Genomic DNA, 19990 nt, shown 5'->3' with positions numbered 1-19990 from the left:
CTTTCAGTGATAGTGCGCATGGGCATTGACTCCATTGTTAGATTGTTTTTTTCCGCCATTGGGTTCGGACATGAATTGGTGCGCTCCGGTTTGAAACCGTTCTTCGGGTTCCCTCAGTATGCAATCCACTTTACCCTCCATGGTATTGTTTCTGTACGTGTTTCCCTGTTCTCAGTGCATCAGATCGATCATTTTCAATCAAAAACCTTGTGAGCAGCCGTCGGGCCTTGCCGCCTCAGGCCAGCCTTCTGCCGATGTAACGGACTCCATTCCAATTCTGTCCTGGGTGCCACACCAAATAGCCTCGCACCAGCCTACATCAAGTTTGTAATGTGTGCCTCTCTCCGGAGCAGAAGGAGGAATCCTGCAATGCTTGTAAGTCGTTTAGGTCCAAGAAGACTACGCGATCGAAGAGCTCGACAATGAGATGCAGCGCCAAAGCATCCAACACACTCCGGACATCTTTGGGGAAGAATCCAACCAAGAAGAGATTGAAGCATCCGCGGCAGAAGAAGAAACCCTCTCCGTTCCAGATTCTGTTTCCGAGATTGATCTGGAGTCCAGAGATGGGCCTCCGGGACAGGGTGCTGTAAGTACCGAAGACTCCTTGCCCCCTAGGTCCTCTTCTAAAATTCATAAGGCTACGGCACCACCTCTGTCTCCTGCCCAAGGTCGGCACAGAGACAATGTTTCTGATGCCCCGCCTCTCAGCTCACCATCAACACAAACCGTCAAGCCTTCCGGCTCGGGACACAGTCAGACAAAATTACTTTTGGATCTGAAATCAGGCTTCAAGAACAAATCTGGGTTGGAGCCGAAAACCTCCGCTTCCAAACACAAACATGCTTTGGAGCCGATAACCTCCGCTTCCAAACACAAACATGCTTTGGAGCCGAAAACCTCCGCTTCCAAACACAAACCTGCTTTGGAGCCGAAAACCTCCGCTTCCAAACACAAACCTGCTTTGGAGCCGAAAACCTCCGCTTCCAAACACAAACATGCTTTGGAGCTGAAAGCCTCCGCTTCGAAACACAAACACACTTCGGACCTTAAACATTTTAAAGACAAGTCGATTTCAATGCCAAAATTTAAGGACTATGTTCTAGAGCCTCCAGAACCAATTTTAGACGTTCTTAAGGCCAAATTGGATCCCTAACAATAGAAAGTTTATATTAATCCTGATACTTGACACATTTTGGCTAAAAATACAGCAAAACACAAGCTTCCTTTAAAGGACACTTCTGATAAGATTCCCTTAAAGAAGGAGGACATGGCTGCTCCCCCTGTTTGTCCTGCCCCACAACCCTCTCCACCTCTACCATTTTCTCCACAATTAATAATTGAAGATCCATTACACAACACCTCAGGGATCTCCACATACAGATCTAAATGTGGATCAGGGTGGTGATACTCATTTGCCTGCAGACCTATTGAATGATTATACCATCGACCCTCAAGTAGACAATGATCCAGACCTTTCTCCTGCAAAACCATCACCACCAGATGATAATTTGGCTTAACAGCTCATTGCCAGAGCAGCAGTCTCATGGGGTACCATTACATAGAGAAACATTAGAAGAGGATTTTCTATTTGAAACACTTGAGTCCACACATAGGTCAAGTCAGACTTTGCCTATGCTTTAAAGGCATGATGAGACATGCAGCTGTTTTCTTTAAAGACCCTGTCGGAGCACGTATTTTTACTCCAAGGGTAGATAAAAAATCTAAACCCTCACCATCAGACCCTGTGTTTATTAAAGGTAAGTTACCTCTTGACTCCCTAGTAGTGTCTGACGCTCGCAAAAGAGCTAACTCGAAACCCTCTGGGGATGCACCTCCCCCAGGTAAAGAATCCAAACGTATATATGCCTCTGGAAAACGAATAGCTGTTCAAGCCACTAACCACTGGTGCATCGCAAACACACAAAGCCTACTAGCTAGGTACGACAGGGCACATTGGGATGAGATTGAGCAACTGCTTCAATATCTCCCAGACCAACACAAAACTAAGGAACATCAGTTAGTTTAAGAGGGGGAATTCATCTCTAACTCCTCAATAAGATGTGCTTGAGACTCAGCTAACATCGCAGCTAGGGAGATCAATACCAGCATTCTCCATGGAAGGCATGCTTGGCTTAGGATCTCGTGGTTTAAGCCTGAGGTTCAACTGGTCATTTTGAATACTCCCTTTGACAAAGAACACCTATTTTGTCCTGTAGTTGACCAATCCTTAGAAAAGATAAAAAATAACACTGAAGTCGCAAAAGTCATTGGAGCGCTCAAGTCCCTATTCTATAGAGGCACCTTTTACAGAGCAGGGTCCAAAACAACATCCTAAGACCCAAATGCTTCCTCTTAGATGGGAAACAACCAATCCTTTTCCTCTAGAGGTTTCTACAGAGGAGGATATAGAGGAAATAAATCCAAAGCCAGGTGTAAAGGCGCCACACTACGTAACACACCTTCCCCTAACAAACAGTGATTTGCCTACACTGCCTCTTAATCACTCAACACCTGTCGGTGGAAGACTTTAATAGTTTCTCCCCATTTGGCAATCTATAACAACCGAGAAATGGATACTAGACCTTATCCAACATGGTTATTGCCTGGACCTCCACTCCAATCCACCAAACATTCCACCTCACATTCACACATTGTCAGACTAGTTGCAGTTACTCAAAAAAGAGGTGTAATTTCTCTTACAGAAGGGAGCCATAGAACCAGTTCCGTTTCGGTACCAAGGTTCAGGGGTTTACTCTCTTTATTTTCTAATTCCCAAAAAGGACTGTTCCTTTAGACAAATTTTGGGTCTCAGAGAATTAAACCACTACATAATGTCAGAACATTTCCATATGGTAACTCCAACAGGTCCTTCCTCTTTGTCCACACTGGACTTAAAGATGCAGATTTTCACATTTCACATTTCCATTTCAGCTCATGGCAAAGATCTCAGATTTGTGATTGCAGGCGAACACGATCAGTTCAAAGTATTTCCATTTGGAGTGGCTACTGCTCCCAGGGTATTTACAAAATGCCTAGCAGTAGTAGCAGCTCATCTCAGAAGACAATATATTCATGTCTTCCCCTACCTAGATGACTGGCTCATCAAAGCCAGCACACACCAAAAGTGTTGTCAAAACACTCGGACCACACTAGACCTACTTCACCAACTGGGTTCCATGGTCAACATTCAAAAGTCTCACCTACAGTCTTTACAGATACAATGTTATCTAGGAGCCACTCTGAACACTCACACGGCTCTAGCCTCCCCCAATGCAGCCAACATTTCCAATATTCAAACTCTTGCTGCAGTTTCAAACCAACCAACCAACCAAACATTGCCAGCAAGGACTTTCATGCACCTACTGGAAATGATGGCTCATGCAATACTACTCATGCGTCCATCACAAGAATGTTTAGCACGTCAGTGGAATCAGTCACAGGGTCATTTAACAGATCTAGTGTTGGTAGACAGCCGCACCCATTGCTCTCTGCAGTGGTGGAACACAAAATGTATCAAAAGGGTGGCCTTTCATCCACCCTGTTTCACAAGCCATGGTAACGGCAGACACATCTCTCACCCGTTGGGTTGCACATCTCCAGCATTACACAATCCAAGGTCTCTGGAACAACAAACTCAACAGCTCCACATCAGCTATCTAAAGCTTCGAGCAGTGTTTCTAGAGCTGAAACGTTTTCAACCTCATATCTCATATCACAGGCAAAGTTGTCTTTGTCCGCACAGACATCATGACAGCAATGTACTATGTACAAAAATAAGGGAGAGGCACACTCTTCATCTGTCATGTCTGTCTCAGACAATTTGGAGATGGACAATCCATCACAAGATTCACCTTCTGGCAGAACACCTCCCGGAGTGAACAAGTATATTGCCTACCTCCTCAGCAGGAGGAGACAGCAAATAAGAGTTGGAACTTCATCCCCAAGTTCTGCTTCCATACTTTTACTCTTGGAATGCCCACAAATAGATCTGTTCGCCACAGTACAACGCACAATGCCCAAACTTCGCATTCAGGTTCCCACACCCTCTCTCCAAAAGCAATGCTCTATGGATTAGTTGGTCTGGGATATTTGCCTACGTCTTTCCACCTTTCACACTTCTTCAGTTTCTGGTTCGGAAACTAAGGCAAACGTCACTCACGCTGATTTTGGTAGCTCCCTTGGGCTTATCAACGGTGGTACTCCACCCTGTTAGAGCTCTCAGTAGTTCCACATCAAAAGCTATGTATCCCCTCCAGTCTCCTCACTCGGAACCGGCTCTATCTTTGCCTAATTCGACAATAATTAATTCGAGGACTACTGCACTTAAAACCCATCGACCGATCCGGGCCACACGTCAGCTGGTACACGGAAGAACTGTGACAATGAAGCACCACTGCAAACTGGAGCGAATGTGGAGATCTAGCAAAAATGACGAGGATAGGGGCACATGCAAATGAGCCCAGGGACGATAACATCAAATGATATGCATCTTTATGTGAACCTCCCTGGCAAGATTTCCCTGGCCTTATCCCGTTGAGCAGGGTTCTACCTGCTCAAGTCACACCACATTTAAGGATGTTAAGGCCAGACTGGCATCAATGTGTTTCAACTCTCTTATCTGGAGGATTGACTAGAAAGCCAGTACGGGTGACTTTACTAGTCCATGCATGTGCCACAAGGCTTTCAAGGCATAGGCTGCCTTGTCATATAATTAGCATCACTGGCCTATGTTCCCTAGCAGCATACCGACTCACCAGAGGGCCAGAGCACGGCTTGGAACACATGGCCAAATGAATGTTTGTAAGAGCCTTGTTGAATGGCAATAATGGCTTAGAAGAAGTTGTACCTACGACTGTATGTTACATAGGGTGCAGTGTTCAAGTTTGTGCCCCCAGCACACCATTAACTAGTTGTGCCAGGGACAAACAGGGACAATGTGCCCTATTACAGATAATGCACTGACTCCAAAGCTGCCCCCCTTATGTATTTTGTGATATATGGTCTTTTCTTGCCTTTTAAGACAAAGCATAAAATAGGTCAGCAGGAGGGATCTGTGTGAAAAATAAAATCGCTGGTTCAAACCCAGAGAGGGCTGACTCATCCCTGCATCATGCAGTGGCTGAGAAAATGGTCAACATCAAGCTGGTTAATATCTATTTTTATGGCACTTAAAAGTTGGACCAATCTGACATTAGCCCCTATATTAGAAATTCTATTCTATGAAGCTACCTATGGAATGTGAGGTAAATAGACAGTTGCACATGAAAATAATTGTAGGTATTCTGCCAAGTATTCTTTTGCAAGTAACAGCAGGCACTTAAAAAGAAGAATAAGGGTGTTGTAGGCAGCCCGGGAAGCTTACGTCGGGCTAAGCTGTTCAGACCAATTTCTTATGGTGGGCGATTCTCATTCCTAAGATTTTTAACGTTGATGAGCCAGTCAGTTGCTGAAAAATAAGCATGCAAGAGAATGCCGTTGCAAGATGTAACATCCTTGCTCCCAATTGTCCAGGCCTTCACTTGATGTCACTGCTGCTACTCATTCTCCAACTTACAGGATAAAAAGGCAAAGAGTGATTGCTGATTTGCGCTAACTGGATAGGATGACCATAAGCTATTTCACAGCAAACTAGATAGTAAGACCGTCGGCTATTTCCCAGTAAACCACTCTTGCTTGCCACTTTCAATGTGCACATTATACCTACCTACCATTTTAGTCCAAACAAGAGACAGGCATAGCACTGGCTGTTAATTAACATAGGGCTAGCCAGCTGCTGTAGGAAAACAAGCTACTTACCATTGGTATTGCTTTTTCTGGTGGTGGTCTATCAGACCTCGGATTCCTCCCTTTAGAATACTCCACAGGCACCAGACCCATGTGCTTACACGTGCTAGGAATCTCGAATAATAAATCTATTGTGTCTAAACTTATCAGGATTCGAGGCAAACGAAAAGTACTTCTAGGGAAAGAAAAGCACATGGAACAACAAAAATAGGGATATAGGAGCTTCCAGGAAAAAACTAATTATAGCTAAAACTTGAGACAATGAGGAAATTACCGCAAAGCCTTGAATATTTGTTTCTGATAAACACTTGTAGTCACCAATTCCTCACCTTTTGAATATTCCCCAGGGCGTCAACCTGGATCCAGAAACTTTTATGCAGTACCTCAGCATGCCGGAAGGCGGTGCCATGCGGCTACACACTGATGCTTTTCCAATTCTAATAGGACGTGTGGGGCCTATATAGGCACCACTCCCACACGCTGACATCTGTTGCTTTCCTTCTGCGCAATCAGATGCGGATCCAAAGCTCCCTACTTGCCTCTTCGAGAGATCTGCCTTAATGTTCTCAACAGATTTTCTTCAGAGTACAAGGGATTTAACCCCCAAAAATGACAAGTTTTAAGCCCTGACGTGAACGTTGCAAACAAATGTCAATGACTGATCCCAATCAAGTGTGCCTATGGTCGAGGCGACTCCTAGGCAGTCGGCGAATGCGTGCCAATAAACCAAAGGCCATCAGGGAACCCAAGGGGGAACTTTCCGTCGCCAAGTATAAGACTCCTCTCCGGGACCATTCCAAGCCACACTCTGCATCCAAGGTTCGATCTCTAATCCGTTCCCTGATTCGACGGACCTGCTCCAGATGTCTTTTTTGTCATGCTCTAAGACCTCAGGAAGCATTAGAAACACAAGAAATTGAAGACGGATTCTCCTCCCATGCACCACTTGCCTGAGAAAGCATATGGCTGGCGGCACCTTTATCGATTTCTCTCCCAAAGTGTGCCGTCATCGGAGCCAATCCTGCAGTTGGTTCCGACACAACCAGAGTTTTAGTCCTGCAGTCTCCCTGTCTGAAGTTCTGCATATTTCAAACAGAAGAGCAACCAGGTATACCATTGACCTGGGTGAAAGTTTGTTACCTTATAACCCACAACCAAATGAAAAGACTGGAAAAAGTAGTCAGAGACACTGTGGAGATGAACCCTCATGCACCAACAAAGTCGGTGACTAGCTTCATCATTGGGTTCTTTTTTTAAAAGGCTGGTGAGTTAGTGCCCATATGTGAAAATAGTGATTTAAAAGAAGATATAGCTGTTCCCTGAATACATTTTTAATAAAGGGACAGTTCACCTTCGATAAAAACAAAGTGAAAACGGACAACTAATGGTTGAGTCAATTTGAACGATAGTGTCCCATGTGAACATCGTGGTCAACATGTTTCTGCTCTCATGAGCTCATTGCGCTCAGCATTCATCAGGACCATAAACTATGCCACTCTGGTATGCGCACCCTAAGGCGCAAACACTCTGTGGAGATAGGCAATCTATACATACAAACTCACGGAATTCCCGTGGAGACACTCCATGATTTATAGGGGTCTTCAATCTGAAAAATAGAAAGTTATTCCAACATGACAGTTATCGTAGTTAACATGTGAAACTACTACGCACAACAAATTCAAAAACAGAGTGTGTAAATGTTATGCTACCAGTCGATTATTTCACGAAAAGACTTGGTAATAGTGTCCAGAGACAGATTCCACCAAGAGAACCATAACCGTCCAGTGAACATACCTATTTACAACCCTCAATTTTTTTTAATCATGTATGGCACCAACGAACACACAGCATATTGAGGACTGTGTAATACGGTTATCTTTGTTAGTCCACCGGGTGTTCCATTATTCGTAAGGCTGTCTATATTAAGCGCTCTACCATTATTATTCTTCTGTGTTGAGACCGTCGCCCGCTCTGGTGTCCGACATACAGAAGTTCAAAATTGTAAGTGCCCACAAGTAGTAACCCACACCTAATACCATGGAATATTAACTATTAAAATGAAGCAGGAACTCACTGTCTATGTAAGTTGAAATTTCAACCTGGGCTCGTGGCAGGGCAAAGCTTCACGCCCGGAGTTTCTGTGCATCACAAATCAGAAATAAAACAAAGACATGCCGTCATCACCCGAGCGTCAACTGCTCAATAAAGTTACATTCCCGTTTTGAATCATACATCGTTTATGCTAAATATGCAACTAACGGGATGCAGCTTGGGGGTGCCACTTACTGTTATCCAGGCGACTACCCGCTGAGAAATCTACAGCGGTCACATCCACGGCCCGCACAATACTGAGGTGGGGGACGGGGAGTGTTTTTCTAACGCGTCATTGTGCACCATGTGACCAAAAACGAAAGGGCCACGCACCTCCGAGCTCGTTTGGTACTTGACGCTCCGTAGTTTACCTATGTAAGAAACATGCTTTAAAAGACAGCAATTCTTAATCATTCAAGAATTTATCAGGAAGAAGCTAAAATCTCATGCTCAGTCCAAAATCAGAATTGATATTAACTGCTGTTCGTAAGTTTATAGAAAGAGATCTCCTTACTTTTCTCTGTATACAAACTTTATTAACACACAAGTCCCTCACACGAGTGCATTTGCTTGTACCTTACAAACGGGTGTATTTAGCCAAGGTCAAATGCCTTAGAAACCGGAGGAAAATCATATTATCCAACCGGCGAAACCAACCGCCTAAACAGTGCTAGAAGACAAAAAGCATCTTAAATCATCAAAAAGGAATATTCTTGATAATAAATAATATTTGTATTTTGTATGTGGCATTTATAAAGCGCAACTATCGCTCCGAAAGGAGCATCCTGGCGCTATAGAACTTTAGTGTACATTGAAGGAATGATACGAATATCATTCCCCACTTAAACGGAAAAAAGAGGGGAAGTGAAATAAATATAGAGTACCACATTGAGAAACTCGGCGTCTCCTAACCGAGCCCCATGGAATAGCATCATTTAACCCGGTAACATGGGTGGAAAGACTGTAAATCCACCGCTGCTCCTTCTCAAAAAGGCTACCTTCTGTTCCTTGTTTAAGTTGCTCGATGATGGTCCATTTGTTGTCATTGGGGCTGTGATTTGTCTGTAAAAAATGTGAAGGTGCCAGCGCCAAAAGTAGAACAATGTTGTTCTTCTTGCTGCTTTCTGGCGTTCAAGAGGGACGTAGGTGTGCAGCCTATTCTAGACCTGCGCCTTCTCAACAACTTCCTCAGGAACGAGAATTTCAAAACCCAAACTGACACTTGGGGAATAGTCAAAAGTGTGAAATCTGATGGAGTCTCAACTAGAAAGAGCGTTACCTGATTGAAATGCTGCATTATGGGACTGTGGCAGCAAGGAACTTGAATACTGACAACTGATTCATATGTCACGCTCTGCTGGAAGCTTCAGTAATAGAAGTGTTTGAATGTGAGAAAGATACCCGCACATTACAGTGTGTGTAACAGGCAAGTAACTTGCTGTTTTAAGTCTGTGTCCGGCACTTGAATTCTAGAAAGGGATTGTGTGACCACTGGGTTTCTAGGGCATCAAGGCAGTTGGGGGTTACTGGGCTTCAGTTTCATCAATTGGAGCTGTTCACTGCTGGTGTCCTGGGCCACACTACTATTTGACACCAAATTCGATATCCAAGTGCTCCTCTCCAGCACTTGACTCTCTCTAGGTAGCGGGACAGAGCAATTCAAGGCTTACTCAAGAAGGTGAGGGGGGGTTAGACATTCAGAATAGTCTACACCCTAATACCATCTAATGTAATCCATGTCCAATCAGTGCTTCTCTTTATAAAAGAGAAGTACTTTAAAACACAAAAATACTACGCAGAAGACTTAAGATGCACAGTGAAAATCAGAAGCCTCTACAACTCTCTGGAGGTTCTGACCCCAAACAGTAATATATCGCCTAGACGCTGAGCACTATAAAAACAGTTAACATTGCATTGAACAGACCATATTGCACAGGGTTACTCTTCAAAGCTAGAGCAATGGTACCAATACTTGTAATATATTGTTAGGGATTCAGCAGTTGATATGAAGCCAAATGTTCATCATCCACCCTCTGTCCCACCACGCAAAGCAACAGAAGTGCCCACCTTTCCTTGGCAAAGACACAACTCTGGGCAGCGGCAGGGGTCTGGATAGGACTGACTGAACAGCCTGAAACAACCAACCGGGCTTGTTGTAGGAGAGTGAGTGCCAGTCCACCCTGAAACACTCAGGTGACTCAAAAGAGGTGGGAGCCCAGAGCCCACTTGTCACAGTCTAGATTTTCTATTAGTAGGGCACCCACAGGACGATGCTACTTGATAGCAGTGCAGGACAAGCAAGGATAAAACTGGGGACTATGCGAGTCCTGGGGCATGGAAAGAGATTTAGGGTTCAAATGGTTTGCATTTATAGTTCTAATACCTGCAGGCCTTCCTTTTGTAAAGCATTCTGATATCCTGCGGGGGGAGGGGGAGACGGACGCAGGGGGGGAGGACGCAGATTCTAAAGCATACTACTAGGGTACACAATACAGGACATGCTGCAGAAGAGCAACATCTCCCCATCTGCATCACCATTGCTCAAAACAGCCATGCAGTGCTGGAGGAAAGCACTGTAATATACATCCTGCTCCATCCCGTATGTTGGAAATATTCCACTACTGGGGATTCCAATACCTGGTGGGAGACACACAAAGCGTAGGCTACAGGCCTGGGCTTATGTAGGAATAGATACAATAGGAGCTCTGTTTAGCTATAACACTGTACTATATCATGACAATTTCACATGCATAACGGGGGCACCAAATCACATGTATTTGACTCATGCCATGGTGCCACACTATGTAAGGAAGTGTTGGGCACCTCAGCGTATGGAACCTCCGCCACATGAGTTAGTCCGCTCATTATACTACATGGGTGAAGGTCAGCACCTCCTAGGATGGCTGTATGTTGGTATCCGAGCTCAAGCAGCAGTGCCCCTTACTGATTTGAGAACCAAATGGTTGGGTGAAATAGGGCGGGAACTGTCTGATAAGGATTGGGGTGGTATCTTAGTACATCCTAAACGAGTGACCCGAAATGCAAAGTTTAAATTCATACAGTGCATGGTTCTTCATAGGTCCCATTAAACACCACTCCGCCTGCACCACGTGTTTCCAATATACAACATTGATTCCCTCGCAAGAGCGCTATACGGATAACCACACATGCAGGTTGCAAACACTATTGAAGAGTGCCTATTAGGGCTACTTAAACGCACAGGCGCTCAAACTCCAACTTCGATTTTGAAACTTCGCTCTTGTACTAGTGAAACGGTCCATGACTATGAGTTGGAAGTCAATGAGAACTAATGCAAAATACACTTGGCATAGCGAGGTAGTACGATGGAGCGGTGGTGAAAGTGAAGCTATCAGACGGGAGGAGGCTCAGGGACTGCGCAAACACCCGATATCCATGGAGTGGGATATCCTGCTGGAGAGCTTTAAAGCCATAGACCCCAATCCTCATCCTGATACTCCAGCTACACAGTAAATTCAAAGTCCAGCTGCAACATTCTGTAGGCTTTACACGCACCTGCACAACTCAGAATATTATGCAACTTTGTTCGCGAACCATCAACATACTAGACTGCAGACACGTTGGGCCAGAATGTGGGTGGGGGGTGAGGGGGAGAGAGGGCAGTTGTTCTTAGTTGTGGTGTTAGCCTTATTCACAATGTGGATGTTTACAAATAACAGCAATGTAGTGAATGATAATAAACCAAATCGAAAATGTGATTAACCTGCATTGCGGCAATGTAATACTCTTGATTAAATATGGTAAGACTTAAAATGGCCAGAAATATGAGAATAATGTTTTTAACTAATACATGTGACATTGTGACAATCAATAACATTTGTTTTTAAAAAACAAGCACCCGCATCCTCCCACAGCACAAGGGAGGGCTCCGCAGTGAAGCAGTCTTTCCTTCAAGGGAAAACATGGAGCTTCCCCATCTCTCAATGTTGATAAGCTGCAAGTTTCCTTATCTTGAGCAGATGTCTGAAGTCTTCTTGTGTTCCGAAAGAAAGAATCGCCTCCGACAGCCTTTTCTCTGCTTCAATAACCCGCTCGATCAGCTACAGTCCAGTCCCTTCCATCAGACTGGCATATTCCTTTCACCGGTAATCTATCACAGAGAAACCACCTCAGGTTTAAACCCAATCCCCAGGTCTGAAAGGAGAATAGCACTCTAACCTTTGGCCTGGACACCTGGATCTTGGCTTCCTCGACGGTCCCTTGTCAGAAAAGAGAACTGCCCTGAACAACCAACTGGCTGATGAGGCCAGACTCATCATTCTCTGACAACTGATCCAATCAGGGGGCCTGCTACTTTTGCATTATGGGTGTCCCTCCAATCCTGTGGCATATTTCCTCCATATTCCCCTTCCTGATCAGCCCAAGGGAGGAGGACTGTCCCATATTCTTGGTCATGACCTATATGTCCCATACCTCAGAGAGGAATTTGTATTAACTCCAGACCCAGCGGCCATGACCATTACTCATAGAACAGCAGAAGTGACAATACTGATTCCTATTCAAAATAAATTATTCTCAGGGATCACACATTGAAACCAAACATGTTCCTCAGACCTCTTTTTCCGTCTGAATTAATCAAAATGTATTTACCCCAATTACATTTTTAATGGATATCAAAATTACTAAAGAATCTTAAAACCATTCAAAATTTTGTTTTCTACACCACATCACTTTCATCCGTCAATTCAAATAAAACATCTTGCAACCATTCGCCAAATAACTTACAACCCACTTCTCTCCATTCATTCTACATCCAGACATCTTTCAGTCACCACACAATCCAGCAACTGGATAAGGATGTCTGTTTGATAAGGATGTTGATTATCATATTCATTCCAGAAAACATACATTTCTAACAATTTCTGTAAAATAAAAATGAGTTTAATTGGCATGGTTTGGCACTATTTTAAATTAATTTTGCCTTCAAATATTAATATATCACTCACGGATTCTCCACTTGTTTTATGAAGAAACTTTACCTCGCATTTTTCATATGTAATAATTTAATATGTATTGTCCTTTTTCTTGCAGGCCAAAGAAGAAAAGGAGGAGGACAGTGTTTACATTGGAAAAGTGACTTTGCCCTGCAAGCCTGGTCAGAGCCAGGTTCATCGGCTAGTCCTTACTCAGGAACAATTGTTCGAGCTGCATGGTCGGCTAATTTCCTAAAGGAAAAACACAAGCACTATCTTCTTGTATGAATATCTCTTGCATTGGAGGAGACAGAGCATCATAAGAGACTATCCTGATTTCAAGTCAATAAAATATTGATACAAACAAGAATCACTTCTAAAATGTTAAAAGCATTTTGAGCCTGAAGAGTCCGGCGTACATTGGACGCTAGCTCTCTCAAGCTGACATAAAGTTCAAAGGTTTGTTGCTGACAATGTTTGCCTGTATCCCTGTTTCACACTTGCTGGTATGATTGACTGTTATGTCCTGTATATATCCTTTGCATACTACCACTATACTGCAAGCCTTGGTAGCTATACTATCAAATGAAGACTCATGTGTTGTATAAACCTGGACTTCATGCATCTTCTGAAAAAAGCCACTATTAAAAGTGTAAATTTTTGTACCCATTGCCGCCTCCAAGATTCCTAGTCTTTTTCTTCTGAGTTTGAAATATGCCCTTATTGGTGCCTTTAGGGTAGACTTGTCTTCAAGTTTCTTAGTTCACTCCATGGTATTGAGGGCCTTGTAGCTTTCTTTTTTGTTATAGTTGAATGTTTTACATACATTTGCTATAGTTTTACGGTTAAAATTCACCATTTTAACTCTGGCATTATTGACACCACACAGGAGAGACTTGTACTTACTCTCTGTCCTTCTTCGAAGACCAAGTTCCCTTCATATTTTCGGTGAGAATGAGCATGCCTCCTGGAGCAACACTGAAAGAGAATACAGGAAGTGGGCCATATTGAGTACCACTTTGAATTCTTTTGAGGCTTTGGAATGTCTCTGGGTAATATTCACATGTCGTATGTACATTTTTTCAGATGGCCTTATTTTAGACTTAAACGTTTTTCTACTTGGGCTGTATGACATGTTTTTCCTGGAGCAGAACTCTTTATTTATTTTTTAATTATTTTAAGAAAAATGACCTTATACAGTGGTGACGTTGGCTAACTTTTGACCACCTCAGTTGCGTTCAGTAGACTTTGCAACCATTGGACACGTTTCTAATCCTTTATACTGCTTCATGTCTAATCCAATACTCTGCGAACATCCTTTTTCTTCCATCTTTAATTGGGGGTTGCAGGGATTTGTGAAATTGTGAGGAACTATCAAAGACCCACTAATCCCAATTCCAGGTACACTCACCCAGGCAGGAGGATTAGTACTAAGGTGCCAGCATCCTGAAATTTACAAAGATTCTGCTAATGTCAGCAGGAGCGACCTCAGACCTGAAAGAACCGCTCATTTTGCAAGCAATAGTAGGTGCTTAGTGAATAGTTGGAGACGTAAATTCCAACAAAGGCAAAATCTGGTGATCCGCATATATTCTATCTCTTGCCTCATGTTGTGGATTTCAGTCAGTTTTGTTGGCCCATTATTCTAACATGACATTGTTTGACTGTGTGGTAACTTGTTACAGAAAAAACAGTAACAAGCCCTTTTGCCTTGAAACAAAGCTGCTTTTAAACCTGTATACACACTTGCATATACATTATACATATATGTATTTATATGTGTATTTATGTTTTTGTTTTTTATCTGCTAGTGAAATTGAGAGTTCATGCAACTGTCAGTATACTTCTTTTGATAAATCCGTATTTAAAACCAGGATACTAATTTATTACAAGTGTTGCCCCCTCAGTAATAAATTACTTTTGCAAAACCTCTTGAGTTATTTGTTGTGTGATTTCGTTCAGTACAGAAAGGAACATTGCTGAGTACATTTGATTGTAAGAGATGTTGTTGCCTCTGAAGATATTATTCATTTATATTTGCACAGTGCATTTCAAAATATGAGGAGCAGAAGGTTGGCAGATCGGTTTGTCTCCTATAGCACTCTATCCAAAGGGGAGCTGTAATGAAAGTCATTGTGTAATGGGCAGTGATGTGCACCAGGAGGTGCTAGTGGTTGTGTAGGAAAGTGGGTTTCTGTTGCAGTAACCCCCCCACTTTTTGCAAGACTACAGATGCACTTTGTCTTGATGTGCTCTGGGTCCCTGCCAATCAGGCTACCTGGGCCTGTGTTCTTTCCCCAAAACTAACCCATTTGGCATCTCTAGCTACAGGTCAGCCCCTGGTAAATGGTACCACAGGTACCCAGGTCACTGTGACCAGAGTAGACCTCTAAGGGCTGCAGCACGTATTGTGCCACCCTTAGAGGCCCTGTGCCATTATACTCACACACTGCCTTTGCAGGCTGTGTGTTGTGGTGCTGAACAAGTGAAGAGGGGACATAACACACATCTCTGTGTACCATGCCTACAAACCCACTTCCCTGGCATAGGGCCATCACCCCTCTAGCTGGGTACACTATACCAGTGGTGAGGGTATAAGTGCATGAGCCCTGTACCGCTATATTGTCTAAGTCCATTCTTAGACTTTGTAAGCGCAGTGCTGCCATTAAGAGTATATGGTGCTGGGAGTTTGTCATTACGAACTCCACAGCACCATAATGATTCCACTGAAAACTGAGAAGTTTGGTATCTGCACATTAAACCCACACTGATGCCAGTGTGGGATTTAATGAAAAATGCACACAGAGGGCATCTTGGAGTTGTCCCCCCTGAAAACTAGCTGCCACCACCAGACATGTTTCTGGACCCCTGGGTCGAGAGCCTGCTGCTCTCTGGGGCCTGGAACAATGCATATCCGGGGACAAGGTGCCAAGCCTCCTCCCCCAGGATGGGCAGGGTTCACGAAGAGGAGGCCACTTGCTGCTCTCATCAACTGGTCCCCACTAGTTCTGACCCCCACTTTGGGCAGGAGAACAGGTCGGAAAAACAAGTGAGGAAGAGATGTGTGCCCACCTCTGCCAACTCCACCTCTCGGTGGGGGAGGCGAGGTGAAGCACAATTCTCAGTCCACGCAATCTTGAAGAGGGGGGGACTCAGCCAGTCAGGGACAGTCTAATGCCCCCCTCCCACTGGAGGGAGGCATAATAGGGAGTGTACCCACCCCAGGGAAGGGACCCATTGGTCCCTACCTTTTACCTACCTGTAACGCCCCTAAATCTAGTAATCTGAAAGAAACCGATTAGTATTAGATTCCTTACCTTATAATATCCCCAGGTGTCAGTCTGGATCAGGAAATTTTTGCGTAGCGGTACCCCAGCGCGTCGGTAGGCGTCGACTGCGGCTCCGCGTCCGTCGTTGCCGCCGGGATGACATCGCCGGAGTACTTAGACGCCGCCCTCGTGCGCTGACGTCAGCTCTTCTTTTTTCCGCGCCAGCAAGCGCAGGTCCAGAGAAAGTGGTACCCTTTAGTCACTTTTTGACTAAGCTTTTTCGATCCTTTTTGGATCCGTTTCAAGTCGTACGACTCAATCGGTGCCGGTAGGGATGCCCGGGTTCAAGCCCTGTGCCGACTGCAAACAACTGATGTCGGTTACCGACCCCCCCATCACCGGTGCCTACATTGCCTGCGGCCCGACCATGAAGACAAGTGGTGCCCCGACTGCCGGGCCTTGACGTCGAAAGCTAGGCGGGAGCGGACTCGTAAGCGCCTCGCGCTCCGGCAGTCAGCCCGCGCCGTTTGAGGACCAGGTCCGGAAGGAGGTCGAGGGACCGGTCTCGGGCCGGAGTCATCACAGCTCCGCGAGTGGACACCACTCATCGGGCTCAAAGTACTCAGGTAAGAGGCACAAGAAATCGAAGAGGCGACCTCGCTCTTCTAACTCCCCCCGACGTTCGAGCGATGCGGCCGGGGTTCGGGGGACAACGCCCACACGGCTCGGCTGGAGCCGCAGGGGTCGCGGCCTGCTCCATACCCGCTGGTCCCTGGGGAAAACGAGGCCAGAGGAGATCGAGGCCTTCCTCATGGCCATGAGGTTGCTCACTCCTCCGTCTGGTTCCACGGCGCCTTAGGGCCACACGGCCCCGACTGGGAGCCCAAGCGGGCCGGGTACTTTGGCCCTGGCGCCGAGTGGTGCTTCGGTCCCGGCGCCGTCGGCGACTTCGGTCCCGGCGCCACAACGCCCCGCGGGATCCAGTTCCGGGTCGCCGCTGGTCGACCTTACGACCCCCCGGTGTCGTCCCCGCACGGCGCCGTCCCTGGTCCACCCCTCGGTCCGGATCCGGCGTCACTCGACGCCGCATTCGGTGCCGGCCAAAGAAGACTTCTTCGAGGATCTGTGTCCATCCTTTACCCCTGAATTTCAGGAGATGGACGACGAGGGAGACTGGGAGTGCCAGTCATTTCAGGACTGGACACAGAAACTAGGGGAAGCCAGTGGCCTGGATTCCTCCCCAGACACTGGTTTTGTCTCCCCTCCTACCGTGGCTACAGAGGAGGGGGCTACTTATAGTGTGGTGCTGATGAGGCCAAGGCTCTTGAGCTCACCTTCGCAACAGTGAGGTCTAACATCCTCACAGAGGTCCTTAAACCGCAGGTAAGCTCCCCAGAGCCTCTACTGCAGTTTAATGAGGCTCTCACAGACGTCCTGTTGGGCACTTGGTCCAGGCCCGCTACAAGTCCCCCTGTAGATAGGAACGTCGCTAGGCGCCACTGCCGTGCCCCGGGGCAACCCTAGTTTCTTGTCCACCCACCCCACCCCCGAGAGCCTGGTTATCCAGGCCTCTACTTCCCAATCCGCATTCCCGACTGCACCTCCGGATCGGGAATCCAAGAGGTATGAGCAATTCGGCAAGATGTTCTCCTCCCTTAGTCTGGGGTTGCGGTCGGTCAACACTGTGTGCCTCTTGGCCGTTACTCCCACTCTGTGTGATACTGTTGTGGCCGTGCTGCCTGAGTGCCCGGAGGGAGCCCGGGTAAAGCTCGCTCAAGCCCTCGCGGAGGGACGAGAAGCAGCGTGTGATTCCATACTATGTGGACTTAATACCACAGACTCGCTGGGGAGAGCGATTTCCACGTCTGTGGTGGTTCGCCGCCAAGCCTGGCTGAGGTCTGCCAACTTCTTGGCTGATGTCCAAAACACCCTTATAGACATGCCGTTCGATGGCAGCCACCTCTTCGGTGGCAAGGCAGATAGTGCGCTGGAACGCTTTTAGACTCCAGGGCTACGGCCAAGTCCTTGGGCCTGTCGGCCCGCGCCAGCAATCTTCTGCCCAGCGCTCCTTTTGTGGCCACGGAAGAGGCCCCCACACGTCCTGCCAGCCACGGGCCGCAGACTACCATTCAGCGCAGGGGCGGGCGTGGGTACCGTTGCGGCGGTAACAGGGGACAACGGCCCGGCCAGTCTACATCCACCCCGCAACATCCGCCTCAAAGCCTTCCTAGTCCGAGCTTTCAGGCCCATTTGACGCCAGTGGGGGGCAGGGTTCGCCATTACCTCCCCCACTGGCGCTCCATCACGTCGGATAGGTGGGTGCTGCAAATCGTCCGAAGGGGCTACTCCCTCCCCTCCGAGGCAACCCCTCCAGTCATGCCACTGCAGTACCACCACGTGTTGGGGGATCACTTGCAACTTGTGTAAGAGGAAGATACGGCCCTCCTGGCCAAGGGGGCCATCGAGCACGTTCCTGGGCCAGAAGTAGGGTGTGGTTGTTAATCCCACTACTTTCTGGTTTTCAAGAAGGCCAAAGGGGGCCTACGCCCTATCCTGGACCTGCGGAACATCAACGGCTTCCTCCGGAAGGATAAGTTCAAGATGCTGACTTTGGCTCAGGTCTTAGCTGCCCTAGACCCGGTAGACTGGATGGTAGCGTTGAACTTGCAGGATGCCTATTTCCACATTCCCGTCCTGCCGGCCCACCGGCGGTTCACGGTGGGCCACGAGCACTTTCAGTTTACCGTGCTCCCCTTCGGCCTTACCAGCGCCCCACGGGTGTTCACGAAAGTGATGGCCGTGGTCGCAGCTCATCTGCGCAGGTTAGGGCTTTCAGTCTTCCCCTACCTCGACGACTGGTTGTTGAAGGCGGGCTCGCCCCAGACAGTCGTCAGCCACCTCCAGACTACGGCCGACCTCCTGCACCTGCTGGGGTTCTCCATCAATGTGCCGAAGTCGCACCTGTGTCCCTCTCAGAAGCTCCTCTTCATCGGAGCGGTTCTAGACTCGGCGCAGTTTCGGGTTTATCCTCCCGAACACAGTGTTCGAGATATTCAGGCTCTGATTCCGATCTTTCAGCCTTTATCCCGAGGCTCGGTCAGGTTGACGCTGCGGCTACTGGGGCTGATGGCCTCCTGCTTCTGTGCATCACGCCAGGTGGCGGATGCAGGCTCTGCAGTGGGACCTGAAGTTTCAGTGGGCCCAGCATCAGGGCAACTTGTCCGACCATGTCTTGATCTCGGAGGGCACTGCAAGACAGTTGCAGTGGTGGCTCATGGACTGCGATTGGGTCAGCGGCAGATCCCTCTCCCTACCCCAACCGGAGCACGTAGTTGTGACGAACGGAGAGTCCCTCCAGGGCTGGAGGGGGCGACATGGGAAAGGCGGAGACCAGAGGCCTCTCGTCTCCGGCGGAGTCCCGGCTCCACATCAACCTTCTGGAGCTGTGGGCGATCCGGCTTGCACTGAAGGCATTACTCCCCTCTGTCTGGGGGAGTGTAGTGAAGGTGTTCATGGGCAACACCACCGCCATTTGCTACTCCAACAAACAGGGCGGGCGGGGTCGTGGACCCTATGCCAGGAGGCTTTGCGCCTCTGGCATTGGCTGGAACATCAGGGCGTGACCCTGGTGGTTCAACACCTGGCAGGTTCCCTGAGCGCCAGGGCGGATGAACTCAGCAGTCGGTGCATGATGGATCACGAATGGCGTCTGAACTCTGGCGTGGCTCAAGGTCTCTTTCAGCAGTGGGGAGAACCTTGGTTAGATCTATTCGCCACAATATTCGCGCAATGTCATCAGTAATGCACGTTGGAATTTCCAAGGCGGCACTCGCTCGAAGACGCTTTTCGTCGCGAGTGGAGTTGCGGTCTGTTGTACGCCTTTCCTCCTAT

The 19990-nt window shown here is 47.1% G+C and overlaps 1 protein-coding gene across 11 annotated transcripts in view; it reads left to right on the top strand.

Moving 5' to 3' along the window:
- Positions 1 to 14758, top strand: part of DCTN1 (dynactin subunit 1) — a 624416-nt gene extending 609658 nt beyond the window's left edge. For all 11 annotated transcript variants that reach the window (XM_086960179.1, XM_086960178.1, XM_086960174.1 and 8 more), the window contains one exon: positions 12949 to 14758. In XM_086960179.1, the coding sequence (XP_086816305.1) occupies positions 12949 to 13086 (138 nt within the window). In that variant the 3' untranslated portion in view covers positions 13087 to 14758. The remainder of the gene's footprint in view (positions 1 to 12948) is intronic.
- Positions 14759 to 19990: the final 5232 nt, after the last annotated feature.

Source organism: Lissotriton vulgaris, chromosome 3_1 (genome assembly GCF_964263255.1).
Source record: "Lissotriton vulgaris chromosome 3_1, aLisVul1.2, whole genome shotgun sequence".
Taxonomy (NCBI): Eukaryota; Metazoa; Chordata; class Amphibia; order Caudata; family Salamandridae; genus Lissotriton; species Lissotriton vulgaris.
The sequence above is the reverse complement of the archived record's forward strand: the minus strand, read 5'-3'. Positions and strand labels throughout refer to the sequence as shown.